General features: G+C 64.7%; 1 protein-coding gene across 1 annotated transcript in view; it reads left to right on the top strand.

Annotated features, from left to right (window-relative positions):
• The first annotated feature begins 4985 nt into the window (after positions 1–4985).
• LRGUK (leucine rich repeats and guanylate kinase domain containing) overlaps positions 4986–17811 on the top strand; it is a 79053-nt gene continuing 66227 nt past the window's right edge. The window contains exons 1-3 of the mRNA XM_048501473.1: positions 4986–5330; positions 7359–7466; positions 11110–11301. Coding sequence (XP_048357430.1) covers positions 5079–5330; positions 7359–7466; positions 11110–11301 — 552 coding nt within the window. The 5' untranslated portion in view covers positions 4986–5078. The remainder of the gene's footprint in view (positions 5331–7358; positions 7467–11109; positions 11302–17811) is intronic.

Raw genomic sequence — 17811 nt, 5'->3', positions numbered from 1 at the left:
GTTTTATGGGTGGTGGTAGACTTATTCTCTAAGCAAGCCCATTTTATTCCATGTGCTTCCATCCCCTCCGCTCCTAAGTTGGCACGGCTGTTTATTCAACATGTTTACCGTCTCCATTCCGCCCCCGTTAAGGTGGTCTCCGACCGCGGCCCCCAATTCATCTCAAAGTTCTGGAAGGCGTTTTTAGGGTTGTTGGGGGCCGCCCCGGCCGTCGCCGCCCCCTACCACGTTCAAAGTGACGGCGAGACGGAGAGAACGAACAGAACCCTAGAGCAGTATTTACGTTGTTACACCAACTACCACCAAGACAATTGGTGCGAGCTTATTCCGTTTGCGGAGTACGCCTATAACAATGCGGTTCATAGTAGTACAAAAAAAAACCCCCTTTGAAATTGTGTCTGGTCGCTCCTTCCCGCCGTTGCCACAACTGCCCGCAGCTGCTTTGGACCCCCCAGAATTTCAACAATGAATTTCATCCCTAGCCGAGGGATGGAAGTCGGTCCAGACCGCCTTACAACAAGCAAAGGACTCCCAAAAACTGCAAGCGGATAAACACCGCTCGGATTTCCCTCTGCGTGTGGGCTCCTGGGTGTATTTATCTACAAAAAATCTCAGAGACGTGCATAGATATTCCAAACTTGGCAAGAGATTTGTGGGACCTTTTCAGATTACTAAAGTGATTAATGATGTCACTGCCCGCTTAGATTTGCCTAACTCTCTTAGTAACATCCATCCTGTCTTCCATTCCAGCTTACTCAAGGAGGCTCCCGCTTCCGATGCTTGGCACGACCCGCCGGAGAGGCCCCCACCGACTATTATTGATGGCCACAAACACTACGAAATTGACGCTATCCTGGACTCTCGCTTTAATCGCAAACGCTTGCAATATTTAGTTTCTTGGGTGGGATATTCCTCTGGGTATAATCAATGGGTTTATTCCGAAAACATTGAAGCCCCCACCCTTATTGCTGCTTTCCACCGCGCCTTTCCGCACAAACCTGGGGGGAAGGGGTTTTCTTTAGGGGAGGCAGAGTGTAAAGGATTCAATGGTGTTGATGGTGAAGTAACCTTGAGTGCATTCCACAGCCCGGGCGATGGGCCAGATGCATCGGCGGAGACTTTATCTTTGCGCGGGAGATGAAGCCTCTGTTCCCATGGGAAGCAGGAAGGGGGGATGGGGTGCCTGGTATTATAACCTGTGCTTCTGGCGGGAAGTGTCATTCCTGCCACTGCGTGTACTTGAGCTTTCTAAGATGTCTTAATAAATGGACTTTTACCCCAAAAGCCTTTTATTTCTGCTTCTATGGAATTCCTTACACCAAGCACTTCAAAAACTTCCTTTTGTTGGAAGGAACGAAACTCATGGGGCAGCCTGACGCTGAGCTTTGATTTGGGAAAACAGGGTCCCTCCGTAGAGCTAAGAAGTTAGCAGAAGCTCACACATACAGATAAAGATGAAGTAAAATCTTAGTTGGTCTAGAAACCAGTAGTTGTTATAGAAACCTTTTACGTAAGGTGTTTTTGACTTAAGTTTCACTAAAAATGGGAGTGGGCAAGGTGTATAAGAGGTGGGATGAAATGACCAGGTCTGTACGTCTTCTTGACTCAAACCAATGAGCAAAAGACAAGGAGGGATGTTTTTATGGCTATAAATTACGTTACACGGACGGCAGCACTCCGAACCTCCTCTCTGTCCTGCTTGACGAAGGAGAGTTCCCTCTTCTGCGCAGAATTGAAAGAAAACCATACATTTCTGAATACTGAAGAAGCTTCGGGATGGTTATTCATAACCGGCTATTGCCTTGAGGGCGGGGCTTTTGACCTGGGCCTAACACCCCCAACCGGTGAAGTGGGCAAAATATATATTCCACCACACAGTCGCTCTACACTGTGCCACAGAGATGTTACCACGGGGTAACGTGTTTAATAATAGTTAGCTAATAAGCTTGAGCCGACAAGGAATAATTAAATAATTTTTATTTAGGGTCTGTTTTAGAATCAGAGGAGTCGCCACACAATGGCTGCTGTCTCTTACTTTTATAGGTTACATCTAAACAGTTCATTAGCAAGCATACACCCCAAAAGTAGCATCATCAATCAATCATACAGAGAGGTGGAGATTTCCCAAACCCCCAAAATATTTGAGTATTCTAAGACCCTTATTGGAAGCTGGGAGCATCTGATCCTTTGACGCAAGATGAACTAGGACCTGTTGCTTTCCTATCTCTATTGCCTTTTGTTGTCCTTCTTCCTAAGAAAAGAGCCTAAACATTTTCATGTTTCTCTCTCTTCTGTCTCCAGAAGAAGGGCAAATTCAAGGCATCTAAGACCTTAAAACAGTTGAATCTGCACATTCTGTATAACTCTGGACAAAGGGCACTCTGCTGAACTATCAAGCTTGCCTAGCGACAGAAAGAGAATAGACTTTCAGGCCTGCATCTTTTCTTTGCTTAGCTGCATTATGGTTGCCAACTCCCCATTACAGAAAGAAAGTAATGGGGGGGGGGGGGCAAGAAGAAAACTTTTGCATATAACAAAGTATATCTTTTATATGCCTTCTGCGCATACAGAGAGAAGCACATCTTACTGTGTGCCTGTGGAGATGCCAGCCACAGAAGCAGCAAAATGTTTGGAGCAAAAACGACCAGACCACAAATTTCCAAACCCAGTGTTAGTGTAGGCGCAGAAGGCATATAAAGGATATACTTTGTTATATGCAAAGGTTTTCTTCTTGCCCCCCCCCCCCATTACTTTCTTTCTGTAATGGGGAGTTGGCAACCATAATGTAGCTGAGCAAAGAAAAGATGCAGGCCTGAAAGTCTATTCTCTTTCTGTTACTAGGCAAGCTTGATAGTTTAAGCCAGGGGTCCCCAAACTACGGCCCGGGGGCCAAATGTGGCCCCCTGAAGGCATTTATCTGGCCCGCCAGGCATGGCGGCGATGGCTCCATTCATGTGCAGTGGGGGCTCGAGGGAGAGGAGGAACCGGCCCCAATGGCTGTTGATTGCAATTACATGATGGCACCCCCAAATCTCCATGAATTTTCTGACCCAGAGTTGGAAACCTTACATGTGGCAATGCCTGCTCCGCCCTTCCCTCTCAGCTACTCCATGTGTTGCTCTCAGGCTTTCTGTTCCGCCTCACTCCCATTGGCATCAGCCAGGCTGGCGAATCGCTCGCTGGCTGCTAGGGAGGAAAGAACCCAGGAAGATACCTGATCCTGGGTTAGATGGAATGTTTCATTGGGAAAGTTCTGCTTTTTTTTTTTTACAGGGGAAGGTATTCCACAGCCTCCCCAACAATATTTGGAGCCCACCCTGTACTTGACATACTTTGGTCACTGTTCTAAAAATAGACCATGACAGAAAGGCTGAAAGGTGAAATCAAACATTTTACAATCATTTGTGTATAGGAATTTGTTCATAGTTTTTTTTTAGTCCGGCCCTCCAACAGTCTGAGGGACAGTGAACTGGCCCCCTGTTTAAAAAGTTTGGGGACCCCTGGTTTAAGCAGAGTGCCCTTTGTCCAGAGTTATACAGAATGTGCACATTCAACTGTTTTAAGGTCTTAGATGCCTTGAATTTGCCCTTCTTCTGGAGACAGAAGAGAGAGAAACATGAAAATGTTTAGGCTCTTTTCCTAGGAAGAAGGACAACAAAAGGCAATAGAGATAGGAAAGAAACAGGCCCTAGTTCATCTTGCGTCAAAGGATCAGATGCTCCCATCTTCCAATAAGGGTCTTAGAATACTCAAATGTTTTTGGGAAAAGGGAAAATCTCCACCTTTCTGTATGTCTGATTGATGATGATGAATTTTGGGGTGTATCCTTTTTACTGCTATTCTGATGTCACCTATAAAAGTAAGAACACGCTGTCATCTTAGGTCAGTGATGGCGAACCTTTTCGAGACCGAGTGCCCAAATTGCAACCCCAAACCCATGTATTTATTGCAAAGTGCCAACACGGCAATTTAACCTGAATACTGAGGTTTTAGTTTTTTTAAAAATGGTTGGCTCCGAGGCACGCGTTACTCAGGAGTAAGCTTAGTGAAGCAACCGTACAACGCTTCAAATGGGTGAATCACGATCCTACGAGGGTTTACTCAGAAGCAAGCCCCATTGCCAGCAACCGAGCTTCCTCCCAGATAAAGGATCATGCCCAGGCCAGCCTAGATGTGTGTGTGTGTGTGTGTGTGGGGGGGGTGATTTTCCATCCCCCTCCCACATGATGAACTCTGTGCATGAGTGCCCACAGAGAGGGCTCTGAGTGCCACCTCTGGCACCCGTGCCATAGGTTCGCCACCACTGTCTTAGGTGGTTCCCCTGATGCTGTTTGCCCATTTGTTGGCGTGAATAAAATATTAAATGTTATTCCTGTGTTGGCGTAAGCTTTTTGGCTTAGATATTTTGAACCCGTTACCCTGCTGTAACATTAGCAAGTATTAGAGTCAGTCTTCCCATGTATGAAAGCACGGGAGACGAATGAATGGGAGTTGCCAGATCCCCGTGGCCACCAGCAGGGGATGGGGGGGAATGGCTGCTGGGGAGGGGGGGGTGGGCTTTCTGGCATTATATGCCACGGAGGTCTTCCCTTCCCAAACCCCACCCCAAGCAGGCAGCCATTCCCCCCCCTCCCCTGCTGGTCCACCCCAAAACCTCCAGGAATAGCCCAGACTGCTTGGAGCAAAAACGACTGGGGATGTCCAACGCCCCCCCCCCCCCCGCCGCGACAACGTGTCCTGCCCCTGCGACCCGGCGTGCGGGAGCAGCCGAGAAAGGACCTCGTCGCCTTAAGAAGGGGGCAGTTATGGGATCACACGTGGGCCGGGAGGGGGAAAGCCAGGCCTCACTGGCCAAACTACAACTCCCATCATGCACCGCCGGGCGCCATTTTCGCCGGGCGGCGGCCTCGGCGGGGGGAGTGAGCCTCCCGACATGCCCCGCGCGGCACGTTCGCTCGTTGCCGGGCAACGGCCGGCAAACAAGATGGCGCGGCCCTGACTCCCCTGAGAGGCTGAAAAGGGAGCCCCCCCATCCCCCCCCCCCCCCCGGTTAGCGGGCCGCCGCCGCCGCCGCCGCCATGTCTCGCTTCTCCGTGCCCACCTCTTCCAAGTCGCTGGCATGGCGGGACCTGACGGAGGGAGCGGGCCGGCAGCACTCGTGGATGTCCGCCCCGTTCGTCACCTTCTCCTCCATTCTCGCCCGCCCCGACGACGACCTCCCCAAGGAGCTGGAGGAGGCGGAGCGGCCCGGCTTCGTCTCCGAGGAGGAGGAGGAGGAGGAGGGCGAGGAGGAGTCCACCGAGTCCGAGCCGGAGCCCGAACCCATGGAGGTGAGGCGGCCTCGGACCCGCGCGCCCCCCTCGGCCGGCGGGCCCTTTCGGAGCGGCGCCGCTACGAGGAGAATTACGGGAGCTCCATGGCTGGGGATGGGGCTGCGATCGTCGCGGGAAGGGACGGGGCTGTTGGGGAGAGGCCCCGCTACGGGGCGAATTACGGGAGCACTTTTTTTAAAATGGGGGTTGCTACTTTAATATTTACGGGAAGGAAAGGGAAAATGGGTGAGGGGAGAATTACACTACAGGGAGAACTACGGGAGTTATATTGGGAGGGGTGCTACTCTTAAAATTAGGGGAAAGAATAGGCAAGTGGGTGAGAGGAGGCACTACAGGGAGAACTACGGGAGTTATATTGGGAGGGGTGCTACTCTTAAAATTAGGGGAAAGAATAGGCAAGTGGGTGAGAGGAGGCACTACAGGGAGAACTACGGGAGTTATATTGGGAGGGGTGCTACTCTTAAAATTAGGGGAAAGAATAGGCAAGTGGGTGAGAGGAGGCACTACAGGGAGAACTACGGGAGTTATTTTGTGAGGGGTGCTACTCTTAAAATTAGGGGAAAGAATAGGCAAGTGGGTGAGAGGAGGCACTACAGGGAGAACTACGGGAGTTATATTGGGAGGGGTGCTACTCTTAAAATTAGGGGAAAGAATAGGCAAGTGGGTGAGAGGAGGCACTACAGGGAGAATTATGGGAGTTTTTTTGAGGGGGTTGCTACTCTAATAATTACAGGAACGCGTGAGGCTCTTGAGGAAGAAACTCTGCTAGAAGAAGAATTACAGGAACGCTTGAATGGGAGACCACCAAGGAAATCCAGGGTCGCTATGCAGAGGCAGGCAACGGCCGGCCACCTCTCAACATCTTTTGCTTTGACCTGGCTGGCCCAGGCTAGCTTGGTTTCAGCAGATCTCAGAAGCTAAACACTACTGGCCCTGGTTAGTACTTAGATTAGAGACCACAAGGAAGAAGAAGAGAACTTGCCCGTTCCATATTTTGCAACACGCTGATGTTCCTTAAGTCCAATCTTGACATACAGACAACGACATAGAGGAGATTCGCGGCCTGGAGAAATGTCAGAGCCTGACTTACCTCAGCTTGGCGAACAACAAGATCGCAGCCATCGCCGGCCTGCAAAAACTGCCCATCAGAACCCTCTGCTTGGTAAGTCTGTCGTCCTTTGCGGCAAAAAACTCTCTTGCCAGAGCGACCTGGTGCCAGTCGCGTAATCGTAGCCTCAGCAGGGTGACTGCGAGGAAAACGTGGAGGAGTGGAGAACCACCTGGCAGTCTGGAAGATGCTACGAACTGAAATTTTCTAGAACATAAGAACATAAGAACAAGCCAGCTGGATCAGACCAGAGTCCATCTAGTCCAGCTCTCTGCTACTCGCAGTGGCCCACCAGGTGCCTTTGGGAGCTCACGTGCAGGATGTGAAAGCAATGGCCTTCTGCGGCTGTTGCTGCTCCTGAGCACCTGGTCTGCTAAGGCATCTGCAATCTGAGATCAAGGAGGATCAAGATTGGTAGCCATAAATCGACTTCTCCTCCATAAATCTGTCCAAGCCCCTTTTAAAGCTATCCAGGTTAGTGGCCATCACCACCTCCTGTGGCAGCATATTCCAAACACCAATCACATGTTGCGTGAAGAAGTGTTTCCTTTTATTAGTCCTAATTCTTCCCCCCAGCATTTTCAATGAATGCCCCCTGGTTCTAGTATTGTGAGAAAGAGAGAAAAATGCTGAGGACGTGAAGGGCAACCAACTCATGGCAAACCCTGGTGGAGTTTTCAAGGCAAGAGCTATTCAGAGGTGGTTTGGCACTGCTTGTCTCCATGCGCCGACCCTGAACTTCCTCCGTGGTGTCCCATGCAAGTACGAACCAGGGCTGACCGTGCTTAGCTTCCAAGACCTGACGAGATCGGGCTAATCTGAACCACCCAGAATGGGCACCCAACATCTACTTGGGCGGATCTACCCACTCTGATTGTGCACCCTCACGGAGTTGCGCTCCTCTCTCTCCCCCTCAGGAGGAATTTGATGGCGTGCTGGATGAAGACACTGTTTCGGAGGCCTTGCACAACCTGGGCCAATCAGCCCCTGGCACGGAGTTTGTCTACCTCAATCTCTCACTTACCGTGAGTGAACCTCGGATATCTTTTGCAGTCATATCAATGATCTGTGATCCCTCCTCCTTAAAACCTGCACATGGACTCATTTAGAGGTTTCTTTTGCTAGAGCCCCTGATTGCGTGCATCCCACCGGCGATATTCAGAGGTGGGATCCAGCAGGTTCTCACAGGTTCCCGAGAGCAGGTTATAAGAACAAGCCAGCTGGATCAGACCAGAGTCCATCTAGTCCAGCTCTCTGCTACTCGCAGTGGCCCACCAGGCGCCTTTGGGAGCTCACAGGCAGGAGGTGAAAGCAAGGGCCTTAAGAACATAAGAACAAGCCAGCTGGATCAGACCAGAGTCCATCTAGTCCAGCTCTCTGCTCCTCGCAGTGGCCCACCAGGTGCCTTTGGGAGCTCACATGCAGGAGGTGAAAGCAAGGGCCTTAAGGACATAAGAACGAGCCAGCTGGATCAGACCAGAGTCCATCTAGTCCAGCTCTCTGCTCCTCGCAGTGGCCCACCAGGTGCCTTTGGGAGCTCACATGCAGGAGGTGAAAGCAATGGCCTTCTGCTGCTGCTGCTCCTGAGCACCTGGTCTGCTAAGGCATTTGCATTCTCAGATCAAAGCGGATCAAGACTGGTAGCCAGAGATCGACTTCTCCTCCATAAATCTGTCCGAGCCCCTTTTAAAGCTATCCAGGTGAGTGGCCATCACCACCTCCTGTGGCAGCATCTTCCAAACACCAATCACACGTTGCGTGAAGAAGTGTTTCCTTTGATTAGTCCTAATTCTTTCCCCCAGCATTTACAATGGTTCCCCCCTGGTTCTAGTATTGTGAGAAGGTTACTAATTATTTGTGTGTGCCGAGAGGGGGTTACTAAGTGGTGATTTTGCCACGTGATTTTTGCCTTAGTGATGTCCCTCCTCTCAGCAGTAGCGCGCAGAACTTGAAGCAGTCTAGCAGGAGGTGCACCGGCGTGCGTGGCAGCCTGCGCCTGTGTGCATTCATTTCCTGCCCAACCACAGCCCCGCCCAGCAATGCCCCGCCCCCGGAATGCCTGGCTACGCTACAGTTTGAATCCCACCACCATGGGAACCTGTTACTAAAATTTTTGGAGCCCACCACTGGCAATATTACTCCAGTGCAGCATGCAGTACATCAGTGGGGACCAGCCACGGCTCAGCGGTGGAGCATCTGCTTGGCATACTGCCCTAGTTGGTCCCTCCGTTCCTCAGAGGGGAACCTCCTGGAAATCCCTGGCCTGAAAACCATCCGACTGGCCTTGACAAGGCCCAGGGCCTTTTTGGTCCTGGCCCCTACCTGGTGGAATATGCTCCCGACTGAGATCAGGGCCCTGCGGGACTTGAGTAGTTCCGCAGGGGCTGTAAAACAGAGCTATTCCTGTTATCTTTTTCTGGCCTCTGGGGGGCGAGGAGGGACATATTAACTTAAGGAGCAGCAGTCGCGTAGGAGGTTAAAAGCTCGTGTATCTGGAGGAACCGGGTTTGATTCCCAGCTCTGCCGCCTGAGCTGTGGAGGCTGATCTGGGGAATTCAGACTAGCCTGTGCACTCCCACACACGCCAGCTGGGTGACCTTGGGCTAGTCACAGCTTCTCGGAGCTCTCTCAGCCCCACCTACCTCACAGGGTGTTTGTTGTGAGGGGGGAAGGGCAAGGAGATTGTAAGCCCCTTTGAGTCTCCTGCAGGAGAGAAAGGGGGGATATAAATCCAAACTCTTCTTCTGTAAATCGCCATCTGGAGTTAGGCTTATTTATTTATTTATCATATTTATATACCGCCCTCCCCCAAAGGCTCAGGGCGGTGTCCATCAGTCATAAAACAATTTAAAACATATAATATACATTTTATATAATTTTTAGCAATGATTGTTAACTGTTTTAACATATTTATTATGATTTTACTGTGTTTGTTTTAAAACGTTGTCGCCGGCCTGAGCCCCTTGGGGAAGGGCGGGGTACAAATTTAAAAAATAAAATCAATATATACAAGAAGTCCTGATTTCAATCCCTGGCATCTACAATCAAAAAAGGGGACGGGTAGTCAGTGTGAATAACCTCCACCAGCAAATCACTGCCAGCCTGAGCAGGCAATACTCACTCTGCTCGATCGAGGGTGTCATTCAGTGGAAGCCACCTTTCACATGCGAGAGGAGGTGCCGTGGCTCAGTGGCAGAGCATCCACTTGGCATGCACAAAGTCCCAGGTTTGATTCCCAGGCAACAGAGATCAGGTTCCCCGGTTATAGGTGACATGAAAGACCTCTTCTTGAGACCCTGGAGAGCCACTGCTAGCTTGAGTAGACCATGTTGACCTTCATGGACCAAGGATATGATCCAGTAGAAGGCAGCTTCGTACGTCAGAAAAAGTATTTTGTGATTTGTGCGGAAGAAGTGCTGTGTTGAGCAGCTAGACCAGGGGTGTCCAACTGTGGCCCTCCAGATGTTCATGGACTACAACAGTGGTGGCGAACCTATGGCACGAGTGCCAGAGGTGGCACTCAGAGCCCTCTCTGTGGGCACTCGCGCACAGAGTTCATCATGTGGGAGGGGGGTGGAAAATCACTCCCCCACACACACACATCTAGGCTGGCCTGGGCATGATCCTTTACCTGGGAGTAAGCTCGGTTGCTGGCAATGGGGCTTGCTTCTGAGTAAACCCTCCTAGGATCGTGATTCGCCCGTTTGAAGCGTTGCACGGTTGCTTCACTAAGCTTACTCCTGAGTAACGCATGCCCCGGAGCCAACCATTTTTTCTAAACTAAAACCTCAGTATTCAGGTTAAATTGCCATGTTGGCAGTTTGCAATAAATAAATGGGTTTTGGGTTGCAATTTGGGCACTCGGTCTCGAAAAGGTTCACCATCACTGGTCTACAATAACCGTAGCCCACGAACATCTGGAGGGCCACAGTTGGACACCCCTGAACTAGACTCCAAGTCCAGTAGCTCCTTAGAGATCAAGCAGGTTTTCATGGTATGAGCTTTCGAGCATCCAAGATGCTTGACACTGGAACGCTTCTACCCCGCAGAACCTCGTTGATCTCTAAGGGGCTACTGAAGTCGAATCTATTTTTTATTTATTTCACTTTTATTATATTTATACCTTACCCATACCTGGCCAAGGTCGGACTCAGGGTGGTTGACGATAGAATTAAAAACACAGCATCAATAGTACAAAATAACATGACAACCCAATATGCATAATGGCGCATTAGTATAATCCCTGCCTAAAAATCTTGCACGTTCAATTGAAGAATAATGTGGGTATCTTTTGAAACTGTGGTGACCCAGCAGCTGTTCCCTCCCCCCCAACAACAAACACCCTGTGAGGTGGGTGGGGCTGAGAGAGCTCCCAAGAACTGTGACTAGCCCAAGGTCACCCAGCTGGCATGTGTTGGAGTGCACAAGCTGATCTGGTTCCCCAGATAAGCCTCCACAGCTCAAGCGACAGAGCGGGGAATCAAACCCGGTTCTCCGGATTAGAGTGCACCAGCCCTTAACCACTATATACCACGCTGGCTCAAGAGTGGTGTGGCTTAAAAGTTTGGCCTTTTCTTATCAGACCAGTGTGTGATTATCTTTTTGCCTCGTACCTCGGTGCCCTCCAGAGAGAAGGACCAGTCCCACCCTTTCAATCTCTTCCCGCAGGACCGCTTGCTGAGCAACGTGAGCATCCTCTCCAAATACGTTCACCTCGAGAAGCTGGATCTTTCCCACAATAGAATCAACGGTATGAGGTCCACTTCTTTCAATTCCTTGGTCGTAAAACCATTTCAGATTACGGAGAAGGGGGAATGCAGCCAACCGGGGCAGTTCTCTTATTACAAAAAGCAATTCACGGCTTCACTTCCGCGGCTCTGCAGAATAGGCTGGATGTCCTAGAGAAAGATGGGACGGCTCCACCGTAGCCCATACAGAAAGCCGTAATGACATGTGCTCAGAAACTAGAACGTAAAGATTATCATCCGGTTTATTATCCGGAAATAAAATGCAAACAGCCATGTCAGTTGTGAAACTTCGATTAGACATTAGGAGCCGTCTCAGAAAGAATCAGACCAATGCATGATGTGGCTTGGGGCTGTATGTAGCACCGGGCGCTGATGGCCCCCTATAACATCAGTGGATCCTGCTGCGCCCCCCCCCCTTTCTGGTTTTTAGGGGATTTGATAGTAGGTGCCATCTATTATGTTGATTTTAGTATGCTGCGTTTTAATGGGGTGGGGTTTATTTTATATAGAGCCAACTTAATTAATATTTAATGGATTTTAGTCTTTGGTTTATGTGCTCTACTTCTGTTTTGTTGTTCACCGCCCTAAGCCCTCTGGGGGAGGGCGGTATATAAACATAACCCATCCATCCATCCATCCATCCATCCATCCATCCATCCATCCTGGTGGGGGGGGGGGTGGGGGGGGGGGGGGGTGGGGGGGGGGGGGGGTGGGGGGGGGGGGGGGTGGGGGGGGGGGGGGGTGGGGGGGGGGGGGGGTGGGGGGGGGGGGGGGTGGGGGGGGGGGGGGGTGGGGGGGGGGGGGGGTGGGGGGGGGGGGGGGTGGGGGGGGGGGGGGGTGGGGGGGGGGGGGGGTGGGGGGGGGGGGGGGTGGGGGGGGGGGGGGGTGGGGGGGGGGGGGGGTGGGGGGGGGGGGGGGTGGGGGGGGGGGGGGGTGGGGGGGGGGGGGGGTGGGGGGGGGGGGGGGTGGGGGGGGGGGGGGGTGGGGGGGGGGGGGGGTGGGGGGGGGGGGGGGTGGGGGGGGGGGGGGGTGGGGGGGGGGGGGGGTGGGGGGGGGGGGGGGTGGGGGGGGGGGGGGGTGGGGGGGGGGGGGGGTGGGGGGGGGGGGGGGTGGGGGGGGGGGGGGGTGGGGGGGGGGGGGGGTGGGGGGGGGGGGGGGTGGGGGGGGGGGGGGGTGGGGGGGGGGGGGGGTGGGGGGGGGGGGGGGTGGGGGGGGGGGGGGGTGGGGGGGGGGGGGGGTGGGGGGGGGGGGGGGTGGGGGGGGGGGGGGGTGGGGGGGGGGGGGGGTGGGGGGGGGGGGGGGTGGGGGGGGGGGGGGGTGGGGGGGGGGGGGGGTGGGGGGGGGGGGGGGTGGGGGGGGGGGGGGGTGGGGGGGGGGGGGGGTGGGGGGGGGGGGGGGTGGGGGGGGGGGGGGGTGGGGGGGGGGGGGGGTGGGGGGGGGGGGGGGTGGGGGGGGGGGGGGGTGGGGGGGGGGGGGGGTGGGGGGGGGGGGGGGTGGGGGGGGGGGGGGGTGGGGGGGGGGGGGGGTGGGGGGGGGGGGGGGTGGGGGGGGGGGGGGGTGGGGGGGGGGGGGGGTGGGGGGGGGGGGGGGTGGGGGGGGGGGGGGGTGGGGGGGGGGGGGGGTGGGGGGGGGGGGGGGTGGGGGGGGGGGGGGGTGGGGGGGGGGGGGGGTGGGGGGGGGGGGGGGTGGGGGGGGGGGGGGGTGGGGGGGGGGGGGGGTGGGGGGGGGGGGGGGTGGGGGGGGGGGGGGGTGGGGGGGGGGGGGGGTGGGGGGGGGGGGGGGTGGGGGGGGGGGGGGGTGGGGGGGGGGGGGGGTGGGGGGGGGGGGGGGTGGGGGGGGGGGGGGGTGGGGGGGGGGGGGGGTGGGGGGGGGGGGGGGTGGGGGGGGGGGGGGGTGGGGGGGGGGGGGGGTGGGGGGGGGGGGGGGTGGGGGGGGGGGGGGGTGGGGGGGGGGGGGGGTGGGGGGGGGGGGGGGTGGGGGGGGGGGGGGGTGGGGGGGGGGGGGGGTGGGGGGGGGGGGGGGTGGGGGGGGGGGGGGGTGGGGGGGGGGGGGGGTGGGGGGGGGGGGGGGTGGGGGGGGGGGGGGGTGGGGGGGGGGGGGGGTGGGGGGGGGGGGGGGTGGGGGGGGGGGGGGGTGGGGGGGGGGGGGGGTGGGGGGGGGGGGGGGTGGGGGGGGGGGGGGGTGGGGGGGGGGGGGGGTGGGGGGGGGGGGGGGTGGGGGGGGGGGGGGGTGGGGGGGGGGGGGGGTGGGGGGGGGGGGGGGTGGGGGGGGGGGGGGGTGGGGGGGGGGGGGGGTGGGGGGGGGGGGGGGTGGGGGGGGGGGGGGGTGGGGGGGGGGGGGGGTGGGGGGGGGGGGGGGTGGGGGGGGGGGGGGGTGGGGGGGGGGGGGGGTGGGGGGGGGGGGGGGTGGGGGGGGGGGGGGGTGGGGGGGGGGGGGGGTGGGGGGGGGGGGGGGTGGGGGGGGGGGGGGGTGGGGGGGGGGGGGGGTGGGGGGGGGGGGGGGTGGGGGGGGGGGGGGGTGGGGGGGGGGGGGGGTGGGGGGGGGGGGGGGTGGGGGGGGGGGGGGGTGGGGGGGGGGGGGGGTGGGGGGGGGGGGGGGTGGGGGGGGGGGGGGGTGGGGGGGGGGGGGGGTGGGGGGGGGGGGGGGTGGGGGGGGGGGGGGGTGGGGGGGGGGGGGGGTGGGGGGGGGGGGGGGTGGGGGGGGGGGGGGGTGGGGGGGGGGGGGGGTGGGGGGGGGGGGGGGTGGGGGGGGGGGGGGGTGGGGGGGGGGGGGGGTGGGGGGGGGGGGGGGTGGGGGGGGGGGGGGGTGGGGGGGGGGGGGGGTGGGGGGGGGGGGGGGTGGGGGGGGGGGGGGGTGGGGGGGGGGGGGGGTGGGGGGGGGGGGGGGTGGGGGGGGGGGGGGGTGGGGGGGGGGGGGGGTGGGGGGGGGGGGGGGTGGGGGGGGGGGGGGGTGGGGGGGGGGGGGGGTGGGGGGGGGGGGGGGTGGGGGGGGGGGGGGGTGGGGGGGGGGGGGGGTGGGGGGGGGGGGGGGTGGGGGGGGGGGGGGGTGGGGGGGGGGGGGGGTGGGGGGGGGGGGGGGTGGGGGGGGGGGGGGGTGGGGGGGGGGGGGGGTGGGGGGGGGGGGGGGTGGGGGGGGGGGGGGGTGGGGGGGGGGGGGGGTGGGGGGGGGGGGGGGTGGGGGGGGGGGGGGGTGGGGGGGGGGGGGGGTGGGGGGGGGGGGGGGTGGGGGGGGGGGGGGGTGGGGGGGGGGGGGGGTGGGGGGGGGGGGGGGTGGGGGGGGGGGGGGGTGGGGGGGGGGGGGGGTGGGGGGGGGGGGGGGTGGGGGGGGGGGGGGGTGGGGGGGGGGGGGGGTGGGGGGGGGGGGGGGTGGGGGGGGGGGGGGGTGGGGGGGGGGGGGGGTGGGGGGGGGGGGGGGTGGGGGGGGGGGGGGGTGGGGGGGGGGGGGGGTGGGGGGGGGGGGGGGTGGGGGGGGGGGGGGGTGGGGGGGGGGGGGGGTGGGGGGGGGGGGGGGTGGGGGGGGGGGGGGGTGGGGGGGGGGGGGGGTGGGGGGGGGGGGGGGTGGGGGGGGGGGGGGGTGGGGGGGGGGGGGGGTGGGGGGGGGGGGGGGTGGGGGGGGGGGGGGGTGGGGGGGGGGGGGGGTGGGGGGGGGGGGGGGTGGGGGGGGGGGGGGGTGGGGGGGGGGGGGGGTGGGGGGGGGGGGGGGTGGGGGGGGGGGGGGGTGGGGGGGGGGGGGGGTGGGGGGGGGGGGGGGTGGGGGGGGGGGGGGGTGGGGGGGGGGGGGGGTGGGGGGGGGGGGGGGTGGGGGGGGGGGGGGGTGGGGGGGGGGGGGGGTGGGGGGGGGGGGGGGTGGGGGGGGGGGGGGGTGGGGGGGGGGGGGGGTGGGGGGGGGGGGGGGTGGGGGGGGGGGGGGGTGGGGGGGGGGGGGGGTGGGGGGGGGGGGGGGTGGGGGGGGGGGGGGGTGGGGGGGGGGGGGGGTGGGGGGGGGGGGGGGTGGGGGGGGGGGGGGGTGGGGGGGGGGGGGGGTGGGGGGGGGGGGGGGTGGGGGGGGGGGGGGGTGGGGGGGGGGGGGGGTGGGGGGGGGGGGGGGTGGGGGGGGGGGGGGGTGGGGGGGGGGGGGGGTGGGGGGGGGGGGGGGTGGGGGGGGGGGGGGGTGGGGGGGGGGGGGGGTGGGGGGGGGGGGGGGTGGGGGGGGGGGGGGGTGGGGGGGGGGGGGGGTGGGGGGGGGGGGGGGTGGGGGGGGGGGGGGGTGGGGGGGGGGGGGGGTGGGGGGGGGGGGGGGTGGGGGGGGGGGGGGGTGGGGGGGGGGGGGGGTGGGGGGGGGGGGGGGTGGGGGGGGGGGGGGGTGGGGGGGGGGGGGGGTGGGGGGGGGGGGGGGTGGGGGGGGGGGGGGGTGGGGGGGGGGGGGGGTGGGGGGGGGGGGGGGTGGGGGGGGGGGGGGGTGGGGGGGGGGGGGGGTGGGGGGGGGGGGGGGTGGGGGGGGGGGGGGGTGGGGGGGGGGGGGGGTGGGGGGGGGGGGGGGTGGGGGGGGGGGGGGGTGGGGGGGGGGGGGGGTGGGGGGGGGGGGGGGTGGGGGGGGGGGGGGGTGGGGGGGGGGGGGGGTGGGGGGGGGGGGGGGTGGGGGGGGGGGGGGGTGGGGGGGGGGGGGGGTGGGGGGGGGGGGGGGTGGGGGGGGGGGGGGGTGGGGGGGGGGGGGGGTGGGGGGGGGGGGGGGTGGGGGGGGGGGGGGGTGGGGGGGGGGGGGGGTGGGGGGGGGGGGGGGTGGGGGGGGGGGGGGGTGGGGGGGGGGGGGGGTGGGGGGGGGGGGGGGTGGGGGGGGGGGGGGGTGGGGGGGGGGGGGGGTGGGGGGGGGGGGGGGTGGGGGGGGGGGGGGGTGGGGGGGGGGGGGGGTGGGGGGGGGGGGGGGTGGGGGGGGGGGGGGGTGGGGGGGGGGGGGGGTGGGGGGGGGGGGGGGTGGGGGGGGGGGGGGGTGGGGGGGGGGGGGGGTGGGGGGGGGGGGGGGTGGGGGGGGGGGGGGGTGGGGGGGGGGGGGGGTGGGGGGGGGGGGGGGTGGGGGGGGGGGGGGGTGGGGGGGGGGGGGGGTGGGGGGGGGGGGGGGTGGGGGGGGGGGGGGGTGGGGGGGGGGGGGGGTGGGGGGGGGGGGGGGTGGGGGGGGGGGGGGGTGGGGGGGGGGGGGGGTGGGGGGGGGGGGGGGTGGGGGGGGGGGGGGGTGGGGGGGGGGGGGGGTGGGGGGGGGGGGGGGTGGGGGGGGGGGGGGGTGGGGGGGGGGGGGGGTGGGGGGGGGGGGGGGTGGGGGGGGGGGGGGGTGGGGGGGGGGGGGGGTGGGGGGGGGGGGGGGTGGGGGGGGGGGGGGGTGGGGGGGGGGGGGGGTGGGGGGGGGGGGGGGTGGGGGGGGGGGGGGGTGGGGGGGGGGGGGGGTGGGGGGGGGGGGGGGTGGGGGGGGGGGGGGGTGGGGGGGGGGGGGGGTGGGGGGGGGGGGGGGTGGGGGGGGGGGGGGGTGGGGGGGGGGGGGGGTGGGGGGGGGGGGGGGTGGGGGGGGGGGGGGGTGGGGGGGGGGGGGGGTGGGGGGGGGGGGGGGTGGGGGGGGGGGGGGGTGGGGGGGGGGGGGGGTGGGGGGGGGGGGGGGTGGGGGGGGGGGGGGGTGGGGGGGGGGGGGGGTGGGGGGGGGGGGGGGTGGGGGGGGGGGGGGGTGGGGGGGGGGGGGGGTGGGGGGGGGGGGGGGTGGGGGGGGGGGGGGGTGGGGGGGGGGGGGGGTGGGGGGGGGGGGGGGTGGGGGGGGGGGGGGGTGGGGGGGGGGGGGGGTGGGGGGGGGGGGGGGTGGGGGGGGGGGGGGGTGGGGGGGGGGGGGGGTGGGGGGGGGGGGGGGTGGGGGGGGGGGGGGGTGGGGGGGGGGGGGGGTGGGGGGGGGGGGGGGTGGGGGGGGGGGGGGGTGGGGGGGGGGGGGGGTGGGGGGGGGGGGGGGTGGGGGGGGGGGGGGGTGGGGGGGGGGGGGGGTGGGGGGGGGGGGGGGTGGGGGGGGGGGGGGGTGGGGGGGGGGGGGGGTGGGGGGGGGGGGGGGTGGGGGGGGGGGGGGGTGGGGGGGGGGGGGGGTGGGGGGGGGGGGGGGTGGGGGGGGGGGGGGGTGGGGGGGGGGGGGGGTGGGGGGGGGGGGGGGTGGGGGGGGGGGGGGGTGGGGGGGGGGGGGGGTGGGGGGGGGGGGGGGTGGGGGGGGGGGGGGGTGGGGGGGGGGGGGGGTGGGGGGGGGGGGGGGTGGGGGGGGGGGGGGGTGGGGGGGGGGGGGGGTGGGGGGGGGGGGGGGTGGGGGGGGGGGGGGGTGGGGGGGGGGGGGGGTGGGGGGGGGGGGGGGTGGGGGGGGGGGGGGGTGGGGGGGGGGGGGGGTGGGGGGGGGGGGGGGTGGGGGGGGGGGGGGGTGGGGGGGGGGGGGGGTGGGGGGGGGGGGGGGTGGGGGGGGGGGGGGGTGGGGGGGGGGGGGGGTGGGGGGGGGGGGGGGTGGGGGGGGGGGGGGGTGGGGGGGGGGGGGGGTGGGGGGGGGGGGGGGTGGGGGGGGGGGGGGGTGGGGGGGGGGGGGGGTGGGGGGGGGGGGGGGTGGGGGGGGGGGGGGGTGGGGGGGGGGGGGGGTGGGGGGG

The sequence above is a fragment of the Sphaerodactylus townsendi genome, linkage group LG06 (genome assembly GCF_021028975.2).
Source record: "Sphaerodactylus townsendi isolate TG3544 linkage group LG06, MPM_Stown_v2.3, whole genome shotgun sequence".
In the NCBI taxonomy this organism is placed as follows: Eukaryota; Metazoa; Chordata; class Lepidosauria; order Squamata; family Sphaerodactylidae; genus Sphaerodactylus; species Sphaerodactylus townsendi.
This window is presented reverse-complemented; position numbering and strand designations above follow the sequence as displayed.